Source organism: Alligator mississippiensis, chromosome 3 (assembly GCF_030867095.1).
Source record: "Alligator mississippiensis isolate rAllMis1 chromosome 3, rAllMis1, whole genome shotgun sequence".
Taxonomy (NCBI): Eukaryota; Metazoa; Chordata; order Crocodylia; family Alligatoridae; genus Alligator; species Alligator mississippiensis.
This window is the reverse complement of record NC_081826.1, coordinates 163,836,749-163,859,924: the sequence shown is the minus strand read 5'-3', so window position 1 is coordinate 163,859,924 and position 23,176 is coordinate 163,836,749. Positions and strand designations below refer to the sequence as shown.

The 23,176-nt window shown below is 43.4% G+C and overlaps 1 protein-coding gene across 3 annotated transcripts in view; it reads right to left on the bottom strand.

The window, feature by feature from the left end:
- The window catches only part of PALM2AKAP2 (PALM2 and AKAP2 fusion), a 469,405-nt gene extending 447,393 nt beyond the window's left edge, over window positions 1-22,012 (bottom strand). The window contains exon 1 of one of the 3 annotated variants that reach the window (XM_014596351.3): window positions 21,639-22,012. In XM_014596351.3, coding sequence (XP_014451837.2) covers window positions 21,639-21,683 — 45 coding nt within the window. In that variant the 5' untranslated portion in view covers window positions 21,684-22,012. The remainder of the gene's footprint in view (window positions 1-21,638) is intronic. The other 2 variants (XM_059724612.1, XM_019490693.2) reach the window with 2 other exon arrangements.
- Window positions 22,013-23,176: the final 1,164 nt, after the last annotated feature.

Here is a 23,176-nt window from a genome sequence, read left to right as displayed (position 1 = left end):
GTAAATTGAGCAGATTTACTCTAGAAGCCTTTGACAGACAATAAACATGTAACCCCATGGTGCCAGTTTATAGTCTCTTTTCAGAGGATAAAGGCACTTTACCATTTTGAAACCTGATATTATTTTGGAAGTACCCAAAATAATTTTGTTTTAAGGGGAACTGAAGGTCTTTTAAAATAAAACAAACTAACAAACAAAAATTCAATTAAGACAACATCAGGGATCAGATATGTGCCTTGCACAGCCTTAAAGTTATGAATAAATGTAAGTTAACAGAATAGTGTTTTTTTTTATTTTTGGAATAGTGGCAATTCAAATAGGTAAAACATTGGCAGACATTAGCTAAGGCAGCCCCCTGTTCCTTTGGAGCTATAATAAGCACTTTCTGTGCCTGTCACAAAGCCTACTATGGGCTGGGGGTTTGGAAGTGTCATGCAGATTTTCTGGTGTTTATTTTGCTGATATCGTGTGTGTTCATATTGGAAAGTCAATGTTATGCTGTATCCAGTTATGTCATTTTTATCACTGTATGGGTTATCTCAGTGTTTCTCAACCTTTTAAGTAGCAAGTACCCCCTAACTTCTGAAAATTCTAAATAAGTACCCCAACACTTAATTTTCCAGGGGATTTTATATTTACAGACTAATGTGTGCCATATGTTGGAAGAAGGGCTGTGTATATAAGCCCGTGATATGACAGATGTCTGATCTGGTGTGGGTAGGGTTGCCACCTTTTACCCCAGGGGTGCACAACTCAAGTATGTACCTGGGCTAGAGCTGATGATGGCCAAAGCAAGGAGGGCTGAATGTCAAATTATTACTGGGGAATTTAAAGCACTGCACAATGCCATAGTTTTGAGAGGAGGAAGGGGTGAGAGAGGGAGGAAAAGAGGGTGAGAGAGTATTGGGGTACCCGTGTAACCCCTGCCTGTGTCTCACGTACCAAGGGTATGCGTATCACAGGCTGAGAAACTATGGGTTATCTTATACTGTCTGTCTATGTCTTTATGATTTTTATATGGTTTAATCTAGCGTTTCTCAACCCCTGGTTTGTGACCCAAAAGTGGGTTGCAAAAATATATGAAAGGATATCAAAACTTTAAAAATGGATCAACAAGCTTTAAAAACTGATTCTCCTTTAATGGAAAATGGTGGCTTTTCCCTTGCAGGCTGTCAGAGTTCCAGCCTGCAAAGGGCACTTGGGGGCCCCCCATTCCTCCCCCCACCCTAGACACTGGGGGGGGGTGGGGCAGGAGTGAGGGGTACTGGGTTGGGACTGACCATCGATGTAAATGAATGGGTCCTGGTACAAAAAGGGTTAAGAACCATTGGTTCAGTCAGTGCAACTGAGACTAGGTGCAACTACTAAATACCTCTTGCCATTCTCAACTGCAGACAGAAGGGGCCACTGATGGAATGGGCACCTGAGTTACTGTCAGCTTTTAATGGGAGAAACAACTGTACAATAGGGAAGGCATCTGAGAAAAATGGTCCATCAACCAGAAAAATGCCAGGTGTCCTAGGGAAAAAAATTTCTAGCGAATTCTGAGACCAGTGAGCAATCAGGACAACACTGATAGGCTCAGGGGCGTTTTAGGACTGATCTACAATAGACTCATGGTCTTTGGATCTCTGCCAGGCCCCAGTAGGCAAGGCTGGTAGAATCAACAAGAAGACTGTTTTGGCAGGTCTCTTAGGGATTTACGGCGAGTCAGCCAAGATGCTAAGAAACTGTACTTGTCTTTTTGTTGTGTCTCCAAATTTATGGTCAGTTTTTCTTGTATATATTTTTTCTCCTAGATAATAAATCCTTTTGTTGCTCTGTCTCCTTACCTATGCCTATGGTAGAAAGTGACCTCTGGGACAGTGATATTCCAGGCTTACCCATTTTCTGGAAAGGAGGAACTTAAAATTACCCAAAGGGGAGGTCATCTGCATTTGTAAGGTTGGCTATAAGGACAGTGGAGTCAAGGCTTGCATGGATAAGGAGTTACCCCAGGGTAAACCTCAGTCTGCTCCTTGGGACAAGCTGTGAAACAGTACCAGGTTGGCAGCACCCAGGCAAGGCTGGTAGAAGTTCTGGGACCCCTATTGTGGCACTGAGATGTAACGAGGTATTGAACAATATAACTGCAAATAACCAGGTTATTCATGGTATAGAGATATTAAACAGGTTTTAAACTGTTTTTAAAGAATTTCAGGTTCCCTTTAATTAATATAAACTTTTCTGTAAATAAAAAGTAAACCACATGAGATTGGCTTGCAACATGCGAATGCAAAGCTGAGACAGAAGGTCAATAGTGAAAGCCACTGCAATTTGCTTTCCCAAATATGAAGCTCTTGATATTAAGGCATGGAAACAGAGAAGCATTTGTCCAAGGCTTTACTGTGTTCTGAGCAACAGTCACTTCACTAACACACGCTGAAGGGTCTCCTACATTTACAGACCATGAGGCAGTCACAAAGGAAGCATTTTATATGAATCAAAGTTTCCCAAGCAACCAACGCTGGTTAATGTTGGATCAGAACCTGCTGCCAAACCTACAAAATAAGCTCCCTTCCTTTTCCATCTAATAATGTACTGCAAGAACATGCTCCAAAGCTTGCTGCCATGGAAAGATTCCCATTGATGTTTGGACCAGACCCTTGATAAATTACTCAAAAATGAGCTAGACTGGACAAAACCATTTTACAAAACAGGATCTTATGCTCATTGGAGGATCTCTTTCCCACTTGATTTTCAAGCTAAGCCATTAGGGAAGTTTAAACATATTAAGCCTTTGCAGTTTTACACCTCCCAGTATCAATAGAGAAACCACATCTGTGATTTCCCTGGAATTTAATACTCCTTTTATACTCCGGACAAACCAAGGTGGTTGTTATTTTTTGCAGTTAGCCATTGAAATCCTTCTTTCAAAAAGAAGCCACAGGAAGGGCAACATTTGTGAACAAAGTAATGAAGAGGGGTGGAAAGTTTTTTCCTACGTACCTTCTAAAACATTTCAATTCTGGTCACTTCTTTCTCCTTGCGCCCATAAAAGCACAACATAAGAAAAATACATAGAAAATAGCAATGCATGAGGAGGAGCCGGATTTTCAAAGGGGTTCAGCTCCCACGCAGAAGCACAACTGGTCAGTACTATGCCTTTGGTGGTAACTGAGGGGACAGCAGCCAAAGGTTTCCTGCAGGTGGGATAGTTGTCACCTTCTTTTTTGTCACTGATACATATATCAAAAGGCCATTTAAATAACATTTCTTGCTGGCAAAAAAAAAAAGAGAAAGTGACATCTGTCTTCTGCAGCAAAGAACCTCCAGCTTCTGTTCCTGTGCTCCTCTGCTCCCCTCACTGCCAAAACTGGAGCCAGAGGCATTCCAGGGAAGGTACAGGATGCTGGGTGAGGAGGGCAAGGGACCTCTACCCGTGACCCATTCTGGCACCTCTCTCTTGTACACAGCACCCAGGACTCATGCCTTACTTGCCTACTGCTCCCACTTACCCACCCTGACAAATGAAAACAAGTGGAGCTGTTACGCACTGATCACTATTTAAATCTGGTCATTTTATTTAGAGATTTATGTGGGAGTTTCTTTGAAAGTCTAGCCCTGGATCTGGACCATGACATTTATTCCCTTTTGAAAGACCAATTGACACTGGTCTGTGCACAATCCGGTTTGCCATGAACACATCTGAGCCATACTAGAGGTTTGCTCCTTTTCCCTTCCAATTTGATGATAAAAGTCCCATTAATTTGAATGGAAACCAGATTAGAACCTATGACAGTGGAAGGATAATAGCAGCAGCGACTATTAAAAAAACAACTGGCTTATGAAAGCATCCTTTGTTGCCGCCAAGCCATTTGGTGATTGGGATCATAATATGAAGTCTGTGAGTACAAGTAATGGAAAAATGTATTTGTATTTAACTTTTAATTTATTACAGTGGTATCCTGAAATCATAGCGCATTAACTAAATCAAACCCAAACTGTTGACAAGTGAACTCATGAACCAAAAAAAAGAAATGTGTCCAGCTCTTAAGTAAAATTAATCCTACTCAAGACACCAACCTCAGCCAAGATTATATATTAGTCTTATTAGCCATACAACATACTATCTCGGACGGCCAAAGCCGACTCGAGGCGATTCAATAATTACTCGTTCGTCGGGGCAGGCTGGTGAATAGAGAGGCCGAGAAAGCTTTACGGTTGTAAAAACGTTACTTACGTCACCTGTGGTTGCGACGAAAACGGTCTGGTCGTCTGAACAACTACGTTAGTTGTTCCAGCTGGCAGGGCTCAGGCCAGCACGTCCGTCTACAAATCGGGCCGGCAGGGAAAGGGATACATCTGGGATTGCGCTCGGCGACGGGGAGAAGAATCGATAGGTGATCAGTCTATCGATCAGCTCAGCCATGAGTCAGATCTCTGCAGAAGCACTCTGCAGCGTGCTCAAAGTTCTCCGACTTGGGCAGAAGTCGCGCTAATTTTTAAACGGCTAGCAAGCCAATTACCAGCCGCCACGTGGGAATAATTTAGAGCTGGCCAATAGCGGGACACAAATTTACATCCGAATGGCGGGAACTCTCTTGCACCGGGGGTTTTCTGTAGCAACAGAAAGCCTTTTACTTTTGCAAGAGTCTCTCACGTGGCGGGAAAATTCCACCGTGCCGAGGCACCAAAACCACTGGGTTGTGACACACACCTTTATAGCCAATAAAATCAGGCTCTCTGATCAATTTGGTAAAGCAAACACCAAAACCAAAGACCTCATATGGAGGCAGAACATTGTCTACATGAGTTAAGTCAGGGGTGGGCAAAATATGACCCATGGGCTGGATCTGGCCCACAGATGGGCTTTGTCCAGCTCGCGGCTAATCCCTCAGTCCCACTTGGTCCAGGCATTGTCCGACCATGGTGCGTCTTGCTGCCTCTGGGCGTGGAGTGGGGCTGGGGTGGCTCTGTGGCTGGACTGCCTTTCTAGGCAGACCAGGCAGCGGCAGTTTCTTCCATCTGCTGCCGCCGTTGGTGCCAACTCCACAGTACCAGTATGGAGCTACACTGTACAGCCCCAACCCTGCATGCCCCATGCCTGCTCCGGACTTGCCTGCTCACACTAAACAGCGGCAGCAGCAGCGCCGGCTGGGCAGAAACGGTTGCTCAGCACAGGGGAAAAGCACTGCTGTCCAGTGCTCCCTGCTACAGCCAACCAGAGCCTGTGCTGGGCTGCCCTGTGGATCTGCTGCCGTCACCGCTGCCTCCAGTCTGCCCCGCAGGGCAGCAGTGGCAGTGCACAGGAGCCACAGCCCCATACTCACCCACACATGCCTTCCCCCCACCCCCCCAAAAACCTGCCAAAGCCACCCACATCCACACATAGCCCCATACACACACACACACACACACACACACACACACACACACACACACACACACACACACACACAGACCCCCACAAACCCCATACCCCCACGCCTACAAGATAGCGACCATGGGGCAGGGCACTTGTCAAGGGGCAAGGCTACCCTTGCTGCCCTTGACAGCTCACCAAAACTCATTAAGTGACCCTCCAGATGAAATAACCGCCCACCCCTGAGTTAAGAAGTATGATGTGGACCATGACCTTTTGGTCAACGTAGATAGAAATTGTGTCAGCTGGATAATCAGAATGGGTAAATCCTCCGCTGACTGTATGCACATAACTGGTTTGCAACATGCTATCTACTACTTTTGCTTGTCTCTAAGGACTACAGAAGGGTGATCAACACCAGCCCAAATTTGAATCCAAATTTAAAATTTGAATTTTACTGTGCCCTGGGGACATGTAGTTTTAGGGAGGATGTGAGAGTGACTGTCGAACTTCTTAATTTTCTTACGTCAAATAAACAATGGCACCAGCTGGCAAACAAACTCGCATCAAGTCAATGGTGGAGATGTTTACACTTTTCTCCTGATACCTGGAAAGACCCTAATGCAGCTATAGCTCAGTGTTTCAATGTGGTTGAGCAGGGAATATCATTCCTTGGGAAAATGCCTGCCAAATTGCACTAAAAGGTAATGACTGCCATTCATAAAGGGTTTTATGGCTTTTATGAACTCTAGGGGTGATTCAGCATGATCCAGGGAGGGGGTGACTTCACCAGAGGCAGGAAATCATCTCTGCTACCCCTTCAGTTTGATGGTAGAATTTTCAGGGAACTTCCAACAGCTCCCCCCTCCTCTCTACTCCAGGCTCTCTCTATCCTGAAGTAGTCTCTCCTCTTATCTATCTCCACATCTTTACCATGGATTATTGCATGGTTTTAAATGGCCAGCAAAGTAATTATTTATATTAATATTAACCTCTATGTCTCAATCATAAAACCTTTTAGCTAGTGGCTGTCCAAGTGCCTTTACTTCAGACAGAATTAAATAAAAACTCATAATTCCAAACAAGAACATCAGGTCAACAGTGTTCATTTCCAAGAGCCGTATTTGTTCATTTAAACATGTTGGCCAACACAGCATGCAAAAATCAAACAGTACATGGCACCAACAAGGTAGAAGGCACTCATTGCCAAAAACAGATTCTCTTTAATCCCCTGCTGTTAGTGGTCAGGACTTCCTGAGACATGGGTTCAGCAAGACACGTAACTTTCAGAATGTGCTTCTGATGCATTGTGGGTTAGTATTCAGCAACTGGAAAATCCCAATGCAATGCCACGGTGCCAATATTTTTGTTTCTCTTGCCAATATCATGACACACATTTCTTAGGGAGTTTATGTTTGGATAACTTTTTTGAAAGTTTCAAATGTTCATCCAGCCAGTTTGAACCACATGCATGTTCTAACATCAATAATTTTGTTCCATTTGAAGGAGAGAGGAAATTTGCTAAATTCGTGACGGTGATAGCATATGTGTAACACCAACTCTTTTTCCAAAAAGTGAATTTGGCTCTAACGAGAGATACAGAGTAAAGTCCTGAAAAAATGAATCTGTCTTCTGTTTCAGTTTTGTTTGACAAGTCATTTCCTAATATACGTATTAACATAAACTATAACATAATAATGTGGACTTAAAGGCTCCTTTCACTCAGAGATCTGCAAACATTTTGATTGGTGATTACTCCCTATCTTTACACACAAAAAAGGGGATATTAAAAAAAAAATCTGTTTGCCTACATGCCCAACACAGTGGTATCAGGCCAAAGCCCAAACATTACAAATGAAGAATTAATTCACGTTTGCCTGTTACCACAGAATTAGTGACACCGTAGAGGTCAATTGCTTCCACCAAGTTTAGAGTACAAACAGTTCTGCTGAGAGAGGGCTGGATCCACAAAAAATGAATGGGAGACTTTTCAGTGAGTTCAGTAGGCTTTAAATCAAGCCCATATTGAACATGTAGGGCAGGACAGTGCAGTCCTAATTCTGATAGGGGTTCCTGGGTGCTACCATAACAAAAAAGTCTTAACAAAAACATGTATTCATAGAGTTTAAGGCCAAACGGGAACATTTGCTCATTCGGCCTGACCTTCTCATTTGCATAACTATGAATATTTCCCCTTTGGGCACTGTTTTGTAACAGACAATTCAATCCAGACTGTTGGTTACTGACTACTTGCCTCTTGCAGTCTCTGGCATGCAGTTGGTTAATGGGAAGCTAGTCTGTCCACTCCCAAGTAATGTCTGCTTTGCAGTTGCTCTTGCTGCTGTCACAAAGAGAATGCAGCTGTGTGGCTTTCTGCAGATTGCATAGAAGCGGGTAAACTGCTCCTACTTCACCAATAAATTATATGGCACACTTGCTTTCAAATTTATTTCCCAGAGTTTAAGCTCTTGCGTTTTTAATCTTTCACCATTACCTCCACAAATCTCAGTGCTTCATTTTACATATTTATATAGGTACCGAAGATGCTGCTCTATCTGAAATGGACTTATCTGAAGCACAGGAGATGATAGAAAGTACTACAGTGTCCCTGACCTGTCTGCAAGTATCTCCATACAAATACTACACAAGCAAAACTTACCTACTGATCTTTTCATCTCTGCACTCCTGGCTTCCAGCCCACCATCCCTTGTTTAAACCCACTGCCAATTGGCACTCCTTCTATTATTAGACATTCTTGACAGGCTTAGTCCCACCCATGTAACTATTCTCTGAAGATCATGGGGGCTCAAATGAAAGTCATCTGTGACACCACCAAACACAGCCTTACATGCAACACTCTCAGCTTCACGTAGCCCTACAAGGCAGCAAACTAACAGACTAGACAAGGTTGCTTCCAAAACCAGTTTCCCAAATGTAATCAATTGTTTGCCTTTTTTTTTTTTTTTTTTTTTTTTTTTTTTGTGCACTGTGGAGTTTGTTGTTATTGGACGGGTAGGAAAAACCCTTGCTCTCCAGCGGCATCTAGCTGTACAGCAAAGTCAGCTGAATAACAAGAAATATTGGTGCACTAGGACCTGTAGATGGCTGGTGTGCATTGAGAAAGGTCAGGCACATTTCACTGCCGCTAAGCTATTCAACCTAAGCTTAACACTTTGAAGTCCAATTATACTGAAAACCAGGCTCTATCCAGAAGAAAGATGTTTCTATACTAAAAAGAACAGGAGCCACTCCAGTGATGAAGCAAGGGCCCTAATATTTATGGGTCTTGATTCAGGAAAGTATAAGTATTTTGAATATCACTTAAGTGTGCACTTCCTTTTAACCAGCTACTTAAATTCCCATCATAGTTAGTGTGATTTAAACAAAAAGAACTAAAGGTGTGTACAGCAGTGCTCCATGTATTTTTTCCAGTGCTGTATTTTAGAGCATTTTTACAGCACTATAAAATTACAGTGCTCTTAAACATGAAAAATGCAGTGTTTGGTGTGGGGGTCTCTGAGCCTCCCTGCACTTTCCAGGCTAGGAGGCTGGACTCAGCATCATATTTACACAATGTAGGCCCCATTGCTCCCTCTCACATGTTCATGTCCAGGTAAGCTGAGGCAAGTGTCACATGGCAGTGAAGGCAGAATTTCATGAAGTAAAATCAGTTAATTAAAAAAAAAAAATTCACAATTTTTTTTTCACCAAGTAAGAGAAACGTCACTAAGAACTGTCACCAGCACTACCCAATATTTTTTTTTTTTTTTAAAGGTGACTATAGTAAATAGAGAGCAAGTTCCTTAGTTGCATAGTTCATGACATACAATACACAAGCAATGTATTGAGGGTAGAAATTTGACTAAACTCTGCAAGAAGTGGGTCCAAATTTTAAAAGACTATAGAGAAATTCTGGAGCTTGGAGTTGTCATTTCCTAAAAGCCGATCTGTGGGAGACAGCTGTTGCTTCCTAGCTTGCATTAATACTCTGACAACAATAGGGTCTCATGGAATTTTCACTTCTGGTTCTGCTAGGCAAGTATTTTTAAAGCACAATGGAAATAATTTTTTTTTTTTTTTTAAATCTTAAAGTCTTAATGTGACCTTTTCAAAATTCACAAAAAAGTTTTAGGCTGTCTAAACGTCATGTAAAGCGTGTCAGGGCTTCTTACTCTACCCAATTTCCTGGATACTCTATAAATATGCAAAAACCAAGATGGTATACTACCTTGGTCCTATAGACAGCCTCTAGTGAAACCAATGTATGCTATGAAGCATGCAGTACAGTTGTATGAGAAAGGATATTCCTTTCTTTTCTGAAGCAAGTACTGTCATCCATTCCATGAATATAGACATAACACTTCCTCTTCTACATGCAATTTCCTTTGAGTTTCATGGGTTTGAGCTAAATGGAAACATTCCTCATTGAGATACAGCTTGCAGCAACTATAGTTTACATACGCAGAACAATTTCTTGGAACACATATAACATATGCCCCATGCCTCCCCACCATACATTCCTCATGTCAGAGTTCTTCATAAGACGGTTATAGTCCCAGTGGTATTCTCTCTCTACCTCTTCAGAATTCAAAAGGAATACCTATACATTTCCTTGGAGAGCTGCTACAGATACAAATTAGATAGAAATGCAAAAAGCAAACAGCTAATTTAATTTGGGAAGGTGTTTATGGAATCAGCCAAGCCTGGTCTATTTTCTGATTCTAAAACTGCTAAGATTGTCTCAAAAAAAGACAAAATTTTTTTAACAGACGGATAACTATGATTAAATGGTATAATGAGTCTAACTGCAATATGATGAGAGAAAAGGAGAGCTAGGGAAAAATTGGTTAATGTAGCTGTAAGAGGCAAAAATGAACTGCCTTGCATCTGTAAAAGGGGGACATATACTTTGATGCTCTGATACAGGAAAGCACGTAAGCACCTTTAGTAATGGGCTTTAGTGTAGCTTAGGACTGCTTTCTTGTACTAAGGCCAAGACATCATCATATTAGTGGCCGTATAATGCATGGATGATTAAATAGATTTGCCAGTTTGGGTCAGCCACCTCCTCCCCCTCCTACCAAAGTTTTAAATTATTTATCACAACATACTGTAAAAATGCCTAGCAAAATTATTAGAAAAAATGAAAAAAAAAAAAAGCCACAGCTCAAACACCCAGTAGGTTTTACCAGGAAAATAGGGCACGATCATGGGGGAAATGGTTGGCACTTTTTCTACAGAATATTTGAATTTTAAATCTTTAGAAAAAGAAATATCAATAATAATAATAATAAAAAAACACATTTACAAATTAATTCCAATTAGAGATTATGTTTAGAGATATTATAGGTTCTACTAAAATTCTCCATTTAACTACAGAGACAAATCTCACAAAGCAACAGACTCTTTCAAAATACTTTTTTTGGACACTATACTTATCTATATTTTACATCCATATTCAGAATAAACCTGCCCTATATTTTTTAACATATAACTACTGTTTTAAAGAACAATGCAACCTTAACTTTAACACTCTCATTGATAAACTAAAAACAGACTGCACTCAAAGTCCTTCACTTAAAAGACTTCCACTTTTCTTCAGCCCTTGAACAATTTTTTTTGTTTTCTGCATACTTTCTTATTTTTTCAAACATCCTTTTAAAAAAAGTAGACACAAGAACAGGACACACAGTAGTCCAGTATCCATCTCACCAAAGCCCTATATAAAAGAGTAAAAAGAGATTTTTACTTTTAACTCGCTAATATTTCCCCTATTTATACAGTGAAGGAGGATGTTAACACTTTTGGATAGAAGTTACACACAAACCAGTTTAAGGGATCAGAACAGAAGTTCAGTGAACTTAAACCACCTACAAAATGGCCAAACTGGTTTAAGATAAACCTGAATGGATGTAGTATCCGACTTAATTGATTTAGGTTAAACCAGTTTATGGAACTTCTGTCCCAAACCCCTTCCTGGCTCAAGTTAACTCACAGTCTCCCAGCATCCCAGGTTGCTTTGCAGCCCTGGGCTGTGCTGCCTGCTCCAGTGGAGCAGGGTAAGCCCCACCCCTCTACTCCATAGCTGGAGCACTGTCACTGCTTTGGCTGGCTGAGCAGGGGGTGGGGTGGGAAACCTGGCTCTGTGCCCTAGCTGGAGTCTGCCTGGTGGGAGCAGAGCAGCCCTTCAGTTTTTTTCCTTCATCTGCTGAAGCCAGGCTAGCAGGCTGAGGTGGAGGAAGGAGGGGGTTTTAAACCCTCCCTTCCCTGTCCACAAGGGACCCCAGCTGGAATCTGCCTGATAGGGGCAAAGCAGCCCCTGCTTGGCTTTTCCCCTGCTTCAGCAGAGGGGCAGCGGGCATGGCCAGCCCCTGGCCAGCCCTGCAAGCTGAGGTTGGGGGAAGGGATTTAAACCACGCGCCCTGCCCCTCTGCTCAAGAGGCAAGCAGGCGAAAAGCTAGGCAGGGGTTGCCCCTCCTCCTAGGCAAACCCCAGTTGTAGTCTGGGACCAGGGAGGGGGTTTAAAACTCCTCCCTCCCCACCTGAGCCTGAGATCTGCTTGGGTGTAGCTGTGCCCCCTGCTTTCTGCTCGAGTAGGGGGCAGCGTCTGGCAGGTGCTGCCCCGTCCCCCGAGGCAGACCTGGGCTGTGGTCCCATGCAGCCATGGAGGGCCTCCCCGCATCAGCAGGTGAGTCCCTGACCAGGGTCTGGCCACATCCCCAGTGCTCAAAGGCACACAAAACCCTAGCAGGGACTGCCCCCTTCCCCCCCACCGCCCCGCCAAAGCAGGGAGTGGGGGACAGAAGCCTAGCAGAAGCTGCCTCTCCAGGAAGACCAGGGCTGGGGTCCCATGTAGGCCAGGGTAGGCGGTTTAAAGCCCCCTTCTCCTGACAGCATGCTGTCCCAGGTTGGGGCCTGGGCCAGACCTTCTCCGCTTGAGCAGGGAGGTGGGGGGGAAGCCTTGGAGGGCTTCTCTCCTCCCTTCCCTTTGGTAGTGGCTGAGAAACATGCTCTAGTGCCCCCCAACTTCTGGCCTGAGCCACTGTGTGCATGTGGCTGCATTTCCCCTGGAAACAGAAGTAAATGTCTGTTCACTTGCTTCTCAGTTCAATCTACGCAATTTAGACTAACCTGCAAAGACTGAATCAATTCAGCCTATGGCTTTTTGACTGCCTGTACTTAGCCTTTATGTCATGGTCCCTAACAACAAGCTCATGCAAGAGTTATTTGCCTACTATGACCCCTAAATCCTTTTAAGATTCTCTGCTTTCCGTGGGATAGTTCTCCATCCTGCAAGTACTGCCTGTATTCCTTATTTTTAGGTATACGACTACATTTGGGAATACTAACATACGCGTCATTTAAATGGACCCAGTTTGCAAAGTGATCCATGGTGCTCCATATGGTTGACATTTCATCTTCATTATTTACCAATCCACCAACCTTTGTGAAATTTGCAGATATCAGCAGTGTTTTTATATTTACTTTTAGGTCACAGATAAAAATGTTGAATAGCAGTGGATCTAGTGCCAAGCTCCCAGAAACACCTCCACTTCATTGCTTTCGTTTGAAATCTGACAGCCAGATAAATCTTAACTAATTTAATGTGTTTTTTACTGATATTACATAGTGCTAATTTTTCAGATTAGAAAATTGTGTGATCATAAGTCAAACACCTCAGAAAATGTACGTACGTTATATCTAAGCCAATGGTTCTCTATGTTTTTTGAGTCAAGGAGCCCCTCTTTAGACTTAAGGCACTTCTCAGAAAATGGAGGTCTTGCCTTTCACTTGTTTCTTGACTATGGAAAAATAGCAGGAGGTACACCGATACACTGGTTGCATATCAGATCAGCACCAATAAAAAGAAAATTAACATCATCGGCTATTGGCTTTTTTTGTTGTTGTTGTCGTCAGTGTAGCCAATAATGTCACCACACTGCAAATTTGCGCACCTTTTCAGGTTCCCCACATGCGGTTTGTGGTGCCACAAATGGCATGCCCTGCACATGGGGACCCACCCCATGGAGTTTATTATGTAAATCATATGTAGGTGTTTGCACATCTAATATTCAGAGGCACCCTTAAATGAATCTCACAACACCCACGTTGTGCCATGGCACCTAGGCACTTGTCTAGGCAGTTTAACCAACCAAACTTGTCATCTCATTGAAAAAACAAAATCAGTTTTGTTTGGCAATAGCTATTTTCCATAAACCCATATGGACTGACATAATATTCCCATCTTTGCTTTCCTGAAGTTGTTATCTAGTGGTCAGAGCAGGTGCTTTGCCAGTATGGCTCACACCAGTGGGGATTCCACCCAAGCTCAGGATTTGTGCCAGGGATTCCCAATGCTAGACTGAAACTTAGTGGTTTCTCAGATATGATCTCAGGAACCACATTTGATGCCTCCTAAAGGTGTGTGTCACCATCAAGTCTATTCTATAGGGTTTCCAAATCTCACAATATACCATTCTATAATGTAATTGTCACGGCGGGGTCCTCTTGGAGGGCCGTGATCTCCTCGAGGTCCCTCGCTCCGTGTCACGCCGGCCCAAGGCACCCTCCAATTCTCGCCCGCCACGTCTTGTTGGAAAATGTAATAGGGAGGCTGCCTATGACTCCCTGGGCACGGCTACTTGGGACCTCTGTCCCCGCGGTTCTTCCGGACCCCCTGGGGGTCTCCCGATGCAGTGGGTGTTCCCCGGACACCTTAGCCTTATGGGCTATGCGTGGCTCCTACCAGCCCCTAATACCACGCCCCAAGCCTCGCAGATGTAATGGACATTGTTAGGTCTGTACGCCCGCTTCCCGGGCCTCCTCGAAAGTGTAGCCCACTCTGGGCTCTCTCTCTCGCACCCAGCCTCTCACTGGGACTCTCCTGATGGTGCGGTCCCGCTCAGGGACTCCCTAGCGGGCCCCGGCCCTTCCGGCCAACCGCACGGGTACCCTCTCTGACCCCAGCTCACCGCGCTGCTACTCCCTGTCTTCTTGGGGCAACCACAGCGCCCTGCCTCGGTCTGAGGGGTGTTGCCGCACTAGCCTGCGGCCGGGCTCGCTATGCCCATCTCAGGCTCCTCAATATGGCCCCGCTCTAGGGCATGCCCACCTCGGGCTCCTCAGTAATGGCCCCACTCCAGGGCTCCTCAGTAATGGCGCTCCCCCTCTTTGGGGCTCGCCGTGCCCCCACGGGGCTTCTCAATAATACAACGTGGCACTCCCTCTCTTTGGGGCTCGCCATGCCCACCCTGGGCTTCTCAATGAAATTGCCCCTCGCTCTGGGGCTGGGGTCTATGTACCCCGCATGCGATCCGGGGTCTACATCCCCCGTCTGCAACCTACTGGTTGCGCCCGTGACCCACTGGCTGCGCTCCTTGCCGCCAGTTGTTCCCGCACTGGCGTGCAAGCTGCGCCTTCACTGGCGCTGTGAAATTAATGCACCCTCTTGGCGCTAGGGCACCCCACACTCTCTGGGGTCCCTATGATTGAGGCCTCCTCCAACCCCTACAGCCTCACCCAAGCCTCCGGGTGTAATATCACAACGTCAAAGCAAACCCACAAGCCCCTAGGCTGTAACACAAATGCAAGCTCAAGCCGTCTGGCTATAACTCAAACCCGAAGCCCTATGGCCATAACAACATTGCTCCATATGACCATGGTACTTGCTGCTAGGCTCCTTTCCACATCCTCACTCCCAGAGCTCCTGCCTCCCAGGCTGCTGGCAGAGAACTGCTAGCCTGGCTTCAGCCCTGGGCTTTACAAAGGCCAGGCCCTGCCCCCTTCTGGCCAGCTGGCTCCCCTTAGTTGCTCCGGCAACCCGCAGCTGCGCTCAATGGGCTCTGCCAGGGTTCTCTTCCTGGCAGTTTCTCCTCTCTAGGAGCAGGCACTAAGGTGCCCTGTGACAGTAATATATGGCCACACATACAAAAGGGTTACAAAAGGGTCAAGAAAATACCTCCCTTTTCAAATAATGCAGACGTTTACAAAAAAGTCCAATAGTTATATAGTTTCTAGAGATGTAAGAGAGTTCTAAAGATATTACTAAAAAATAAACAGAATTTAGCAGAAAACGTTAACCGTTCCCTAGGGTTTTTTTTTTTTTTTTTAAGTATTCAGCAACATTCTATAACAGGAATACTATTTTCAATTAAGTTCCACAGAACAATTAAAAAAGGCATCAGAAAAACTGTTCCTGCTTACAACTCCACCCTCAAAACATAAATCCATTTAATTCAATTAGACTAATCATGCCTAATGTTACCTAGGCACAGAAGTATTTACAAAAGTGCAACCACACATCCACATGCACGCGTGCTCTCTCTTTTTGTAAACCACTTATTACCTTGCATTCACCCCCAAATCTAAACATTATTATTTTATTTTGCATAAGAATTATTGATAGAGATGTTATTGCTATTTTTAAGAAAGCAAAAACATTTTCAAATGCTAGAAATGCAGGTAATTCCAGTACAATTTAATTTTATTGCCATTTTACCATCCATCTATAGGTCAGACCCCTTCTTACCTTGACCACATTTATCCAGTTTCAATGAGACACCTCACAAATCACCTTCTCTGCATTGTACCTGCAAGATGCTGAAGAGGTGCAGCTGATAGATTAACTAAATCAGAGATGTTAGCATCTGATGAAGTGAGCCCTAGCTCATGAAAGCCTTTGCATCTTTGATTTAGTTAGTCTATAAGGAGCACCTCTACCCTACCTTCTGCCTGACTTGACACTAATACAACTAAACTACCTCTTTCTGACCCTGTAAATAGTTACAGGAAAATGGCCACTGCAATGAACCTAGAATCAAATCCTCTCCTCACTCACTGCCTTGCACAGCTATAGAGACTGCAAGGATATATCCCCACGAACATGCATTTGCAGTTTGTGCACTGCAGACCTGTCTGCGGCACTTCAAACTGCATGAACTGCACTTGCAGGCATTTGCCATGCTGAATTTGCAGCATGGTGAGTTTTTTATACAAAACTAGTGCCATGGGCAGCTCACATGGTGGCAGCATGTACTGCCTGAAACTGGAGCCTGGCTGGCCAGAGACACACTCCAGCTGCTAGTCAGGCTCTGTACACCTGGATCACTGTTGCTGGAGCCCTGGGAGGTCCCCAAGTAAGGCTGCTGGTGCCAGTCCAGGTTCTGCCCCCAGCCTCCCTTCTCCCACCCAGAGCATTTTTCCCTGCGCTAACCCCACATGCAGAGTATGAACTGTGGCAAAAAGTAGCTGCACAAATTTGTGCTGCTGCTTTTTCCTCCACAGCAACTATGTGACCCTGTGGCCCTGTATTCTGCATCTTACCCTTGATGTTCAACTCCTACCTCCCAATTCAGTCTCTTTCCATGTAATGATCTGCAGGTGCAATCGTTTCTGGTTTGTAACCTCCTCTGTACTCTTTCTATCGAAGTCCAAGACCCTGACCCTGGATACAAAATAGAGAATCCTCTTTTCCTGTCCTCTATACAATTTGCCAGCCACAAACTCATCTGAGGCACCCAAGAAGGAACTTTGCTCCTTCTTTTTTCTTTAAAGCAGGATGAAGGGAGCATGCGGAGTTGCTTGTACTTCAGACAGCAAGAGATTTGCCAAAGATTTTCCATCTGACCATTTTGCAATTTTTGCAATTTTTGATTTTCCATTTTGCAACTTCCTCAGATGGGTCACCAAGACCCATAACCTTATGTACCCAATGCATTTCCTCTTCCTTTTCCCACTTATCCTGAGTCTCAACACAGAGTTCAAATCCCCAGGGTACAAGGAGCTGCTTTTTAACGTATACCTTTCCACCCCAGATACCTGCTGCAGGTGAGGGTTCTGGTTATATACATTTCACACAGAGTACAGGTTATATATACAGCCTTCAAGAAGTTAGGCTGCTAACCCACTGCAATGGGGTGAAAGGGAAAAAGAAAACATTTTCATTTTAATCTTTTTTCTAGGAATACCTACATCTACTTTCATGCACAGTATGTAAAAACATATATATAAGTATATACGTATAAGTGTAAATGATGGTGATAGGACAGAGATAGTGGAACTCCATAATAAACTGCAGCACTGGGTGATTCATTTCTCTGCCATGTGATAAAGTACTAGCCTCACCTGTTCTCTGCCTAGTAAACCCACCTCCTCTGGGACTATTAACATTCCAAACTCCTGAGCTGCTTACAGTAGATGATTTTTTTTTTTAAAACATGCCACAAAAATATTTCCTTCTTTTATCTAAATTTTACCCCTCCTCTTCATGGCACAGAAATGGAACTGACTCATTGTCAAAAATTGGCAATGGTTAGTTCTGGATCAACACCAGAGAGAAAGCCTTAAAGTTGCCGAAGAATATCAACTTAGAAAAGATTTGTACAAGTAGATAGTCACCCTGCCAGCCTCTTGGTTCATGCAGCTTCTGCAAAGTCTCTCCATACCCCACAGCTGCATGCACTTTTGCCCCAGTTGAGTTAGAAGACAGCTTAAATTAAGTCACTGATTTCTGTCATTCTCTTGAGTTGCCACTTAAGAAAGGGTTCAAAATACAGGTTTCTATAGGATGACATGGTGGCTTAGCATGGTGGAAGCTCTTAGCAACAGTTTGGGGTAAGCACATGACTCAGAAGTTGCAAAATAGGACACAAGCTGGACAGAGAAGTGTTAAGAACAGTAGCCTTTGCTTCATACCATCATGTGTTCTGCCCATGCCACAAACAATATTTTGCAGAGAAGCTCTCTTAGAAATATTTTCTCACTATTTTATTTATTCCCCTGACTATACAACCAGAGTGCTTTTAGTAGCTCAGGTTAATAGGATGGACCTCACAAGAAAACAAATGTATTATAAGACTTCCAAAACAATTTTTAAAAAGCAGTAGCTTTTCCATCAATCAGAATATTTTAATTCTGTGCCCAACAGCGTTACACATGCCCTGTTTGTAATGGTATATTTGTCTTTGGTACTTATATGACCCCTATTATCATGGTACCTGAGCAGCTCAGAATCTCTAAATCATTTGTTCTCACAGTCCTGTGAAGTAAGGAAGTGCTGTTACCCGCATTTTACAAAACGCCTAAGGCCCAGTTCATAGAATCATAGAGAAACCAGGCTGGAAGAGACCTCCAGATGTCATCTAGTCCAGCCCTCTGCCCGCAGCAGGATCATCCCTATCAAAGCCATCCTATACAAATCCATAATCTAACTATTCATAAAACTACCATCAACCCTGACCACCACAAGTCATTACACCCTAACCTACCACAGGTAAAGCAGGAGAACCATGGCAGTCAACATCCTGCTTCTGTAAAAGGTTGTTAATATACACTTAAGAGATCACAGGTAGAGGACCATGATCTCTGCTATGGAGGAAAGCAAAAACCTCACAGTCCATACTAATCTGACCACATTTCTTCCTGACCTCAAATATGGCAACTGGTCTGACCCGAAGCAGAAGATTTAAACAACTAATTTCTATTAAAATAAGAAATCAATGGGATTTAAGTACCTAAATCCCTTTGAGGATCTGGGTCTGCATGACCTGCCCAGGATCTCACAGAATGGCTGTGGCAAAAAAAGGAACCGAAACAAAGATTGTCTATATCCTAGGCTAGTACCCTAACAATTGGACCAGCTTTCCTCTCCTAGTGGCATTCCTGGCCCTGTGCAGGACTGGAGTCTGCACAGGACTGGCACCACAGACACCCATTTTTAAGAAGTTGATTGTAATTTTAAAACCACAACAGTTTGACTGACAGAAGCCCTCTCACACTTCTGGCAGGAATTCTCCACAACTGCAAATATGACCATTGCTTTCTTTTAATATGATACACCTGACCTTTACTGGAAATGTCTGCATAAGAAAATACAAGCGACCAAGTGAACTTAGTTAGAAAACTAAATAACTGTGCAAAGCTGGATTGTTTACTTTCTTGCTCCATTCAACCAGCCTAAATTATAAGGTGGATTAATAGATCTTTGCTTGCTTGAGTCAGACACTGGAAATGACTAATATTTTTCCCTGACTTTTCCAGATGGACCTTAACTGCAATGCCTCCTCTCTTTTTCTGAGAAACGATTTAAGTTTTGCTGAGCCTGCTAATTATATAGGATACTTTCAGACAGGAGACACAGGAGGAATACCTTGCATTTCACACCATTAACCTATCCTGGTGAATCAATCTAACATTTGAGAATAGCCAACCATGATTACGTTTAAAATATTTAAATAGAGGAACAAATGTTCCCCAAAAGTTTGTATGGATAATTGTACTGATATGAAGATCCTTTGAGCAACTTTTAGTGTGTGATACAATATGAACTCAAACAAGACAGAAATTGAGTATTTTTTTGAGGTTCAAGTTGAATTATTTCAAACCTTTGTAATTCACAGGTTATGTTAATCCTTAACAGCAGCACTCAGCACAATCTGTGATGTAGCCTGTACAGAATATAAGGATCCAAGTTGCCTACTATTCTTCACATGTGAGAGTTATTTATGCCAGTGGGTAATGAAAAAAAAATATAGGGTAATGATTTTTGCATCCCCTCTGGTTTCCTGATTATGAATAACTATGACAAGTGCCAGACAATGGAAAAGTTTGTTGAGATAGTGCCATTCTTCAGCTCGCTCTTGCAATACAGAATATATTCAGAGCACAGAAATTTGGTTTACCATTAGTTATTCAGGGTCTGAATGAGGCATCAGAATTATATTCTACAGTTTTTTATATGAAGATAAAGTCATTTTCAAAATCCTCACACATGACCGCTATATCTTTTGTGGGTATGCAACATTCACCCTTCACATTCAGGATCCAAAGCCTCAAAGCCAAATTTGCTAGGAAGGATTAGTTCTTTAATGGCTTCAGGCACTACTGCTTGCACTTTGGGCGGGGGAATTCTTAATGTTTATACCTGTTGGAAACTTTGGACCAGTGTTTTAAAAACATTTCAGCTGTTTACCTTTAAACCATAATAACCTTTTCCCCACACATGATCTTTTCCAGGAAAACTTTTAAAAGACAAAAGTTTATGTCCAGTTATTTTAAGTATGTATGGACATATTAGTAGATTAATAGACCTAAGAAAAACAACTTAGTATAGCAGAAGCAGCAGCCATTCTCTTGCCCCGCCTACAAAGGAAATATATAATCCATCTGTGGCAGCTGTAGTAAAACACAACATCTGTTGATCATTGACAACACTCTGGAAGGGACTCCCAAAATCCAAGCAGGCTTTGGCATTTTTTCTGACTTTTCACTTCAGACCTGAGACACACAGTCACTTGCACATATTGTGCTGTCTGACTACAAGGCTTTGCGGTGTTAGCTTGTCAACCAGGTGAAAAAAAACAACCCCAAAAACTGAATGTCATAAGGAACAAGGACAAACCTATGTGGGTTCAGTGAATAAACAATGCTTGTAGCAATGTGGGGATTCTGATGTCACTTGCACTCCTAATTAAAGAGCAGTTCTATTTTCTATTGGCAGCACAGCTACATTTTTGAAAGACTTGTATCAGATCCTTTCACTGGTCTCATTGGCCATAGCTCCATTGAAGTCAAAAGGAGCCCTGCCATTTGCATCAGCTGAGATTCTAGCTTTGTATATGTCAGGTTTTAAACACAGGGGGGAAAAAAATAAAGTTTTGATGAATGCCGATCAAAATGCAACACTTTTTTACCCCCTGCCCCACCCCGATTCCTTCAATGGATGTATATCATCTGAAGATTTGGCTCAAAGCATTGGGTGGTATTAAGATAAGCAATGGAGGTTGCTGTCTCAAACTGGCAAATCAGCTAGTCTGGTGATTAGTGATAACCCACTGTTTTGATTTTTTTTTTTTTTAAAGCAAAATAAGAAAGATTTTCTTTATACAAAAAGCCACCCTAAGGTTGATCCTTCTTGTTTAACTTCTTAATCTGTTTAGCTAAAGCTCGCATGGTACCTTAATACCTTTTTAGCAGAATGCTGATGAGCTCCCATCTCCCCCTCCCCAGGTATTTCTCCTTTTTAATCATGTGCCATCCTGCACTCACATTTTTCACACGTCAGCTAAACACACTCCCATCAGAACTCTCATTACTGGCAAAAATCACATAGAACATCTTTAACCATTAGTTTCCTGAAGAGGGGGAAAAAAACCAACAAAAAACCTCTATGCAAAACTTCTCTAAAGCCATGCTGCCTAAATACTGCCCAGCTACTGTGCTGGAATTCCTGGACCCTTCAGTAACTCACAGCTTCCCATTCACAGACAAAAGAGCAAGTAAAATGAAGCTGACTTACTGCTATGGCTTGCAGCCTTTCCTTGTGCAATTCTGCCTCCGCCATCCTGGAGAAAAGGACACAGGGAAAGAGAGAAAATACACACTGCAGTCACCAAGGGAAACTGAGTTACACGCCACAGAGTATCTGCAAAGAAAGCTGTGTTCCTGTGTAGTAGTCAAGCACTTCTGGAGGCACTGCAGACTGGCTCACGGTAGGATCATTTTAGGCACTGGACCAGTGCCTGCCTGCTTGTCTTCCAGCTGTACAGCTAACTGCATTTCATTGCTGCTTCTGTGTGCTGTTGCTGTCACACAAGCCATGTATGTGCTCTGAAAGCAGCTGAGTGCAGGGATAGCTCTCATGGCTATAATTTTTTGGCTTGACATCTCAGCTCATTTGCTCCTCCTATGGAGTGCTGGGTCACAACAGGAGTTGACATCAGTAGCATGCATAGTAATCAGAACCTGCATGAATGCAGTAGAGGAGGGAGAGGGCTGTACTGCAGCATGTCCTTAATGAGGAACTCTAGAAAAACAGGGGTAGGGGGAGCACAGGGATTTCAGCAGAGGTCAAAGAGTTTCACACTGGAAGCTGAAAAACTAAACTGATTTGGCCAGAGAAAAGGACATAGCTCAGGGGACTAGAGGGGAACAATACACAGTTGTGCATTCAGACTACAGCACAATAGTTTGCAACTATAATAATACAGCACATACAAAGAGTCACTAAAGTGGTGGCTCTCCAGGAGGATACTTCAGAGGGGAAGGAAAACGGAGCCCACAGATTGCTCATACTTCTTACATACTGAAGTGCTACATTAAAGGAGTGTCAAGGTTGCAAAGCCAAGCAATCAGAAATGGAAGTATATCATTATGTAATTAAAGACCACACCACAATGTATACCCACAATGGGGATCACAGATGCAGTCTTAATTCTGGCATTTCCTCATTTTTGAGGGCTTGACTTGCAACATTTTAATGCAGAAAGAGAGCGAGAGAGAAAGAATGTGTATTCATCATCACACAACTAGCTCATCAGCAGGGAGACTTCAAATACTCATATAGACCAATGGTTCTAAACCTTTTGTTTTTTGCCAGGACCCGTTTGTAAACATCAATGGCCAATCCTGACTCAGTGCTCCCCACTCCCAACCCTCTGCCCCTTCCTCCAGGCCCCAGCCCCCGCAGTGTGTTGGGCATGGAGGCCCCAAGCAGCTCCATGAGGGCTGGAACACTGACAGTCTGCAAGAGAAAAGCCACCGTTTCCCACGTTTTTCTCCTTTAAAGGACAATCTATTTTTAAAGTTTGTTAACGACCCTTTCATATATTCTTGCGACCCATTTTTGGGTCACAACCCATGGCTTGAGAAATGCTGGTATAGACGACTTTCACATTAGCTGACAGAGAACTGGCAGCAGTAGTAGGCTGTCACCCACTTGGTGTACCAGGACAAAAGAGTGGCTGGAAACCACCAAGTTTCAGACATACATGCCACTGGCAAAGGCATGCCTATATTCAGGAATCTTCAGTTCCCTTGAGTTTCTATAGAGCCAAA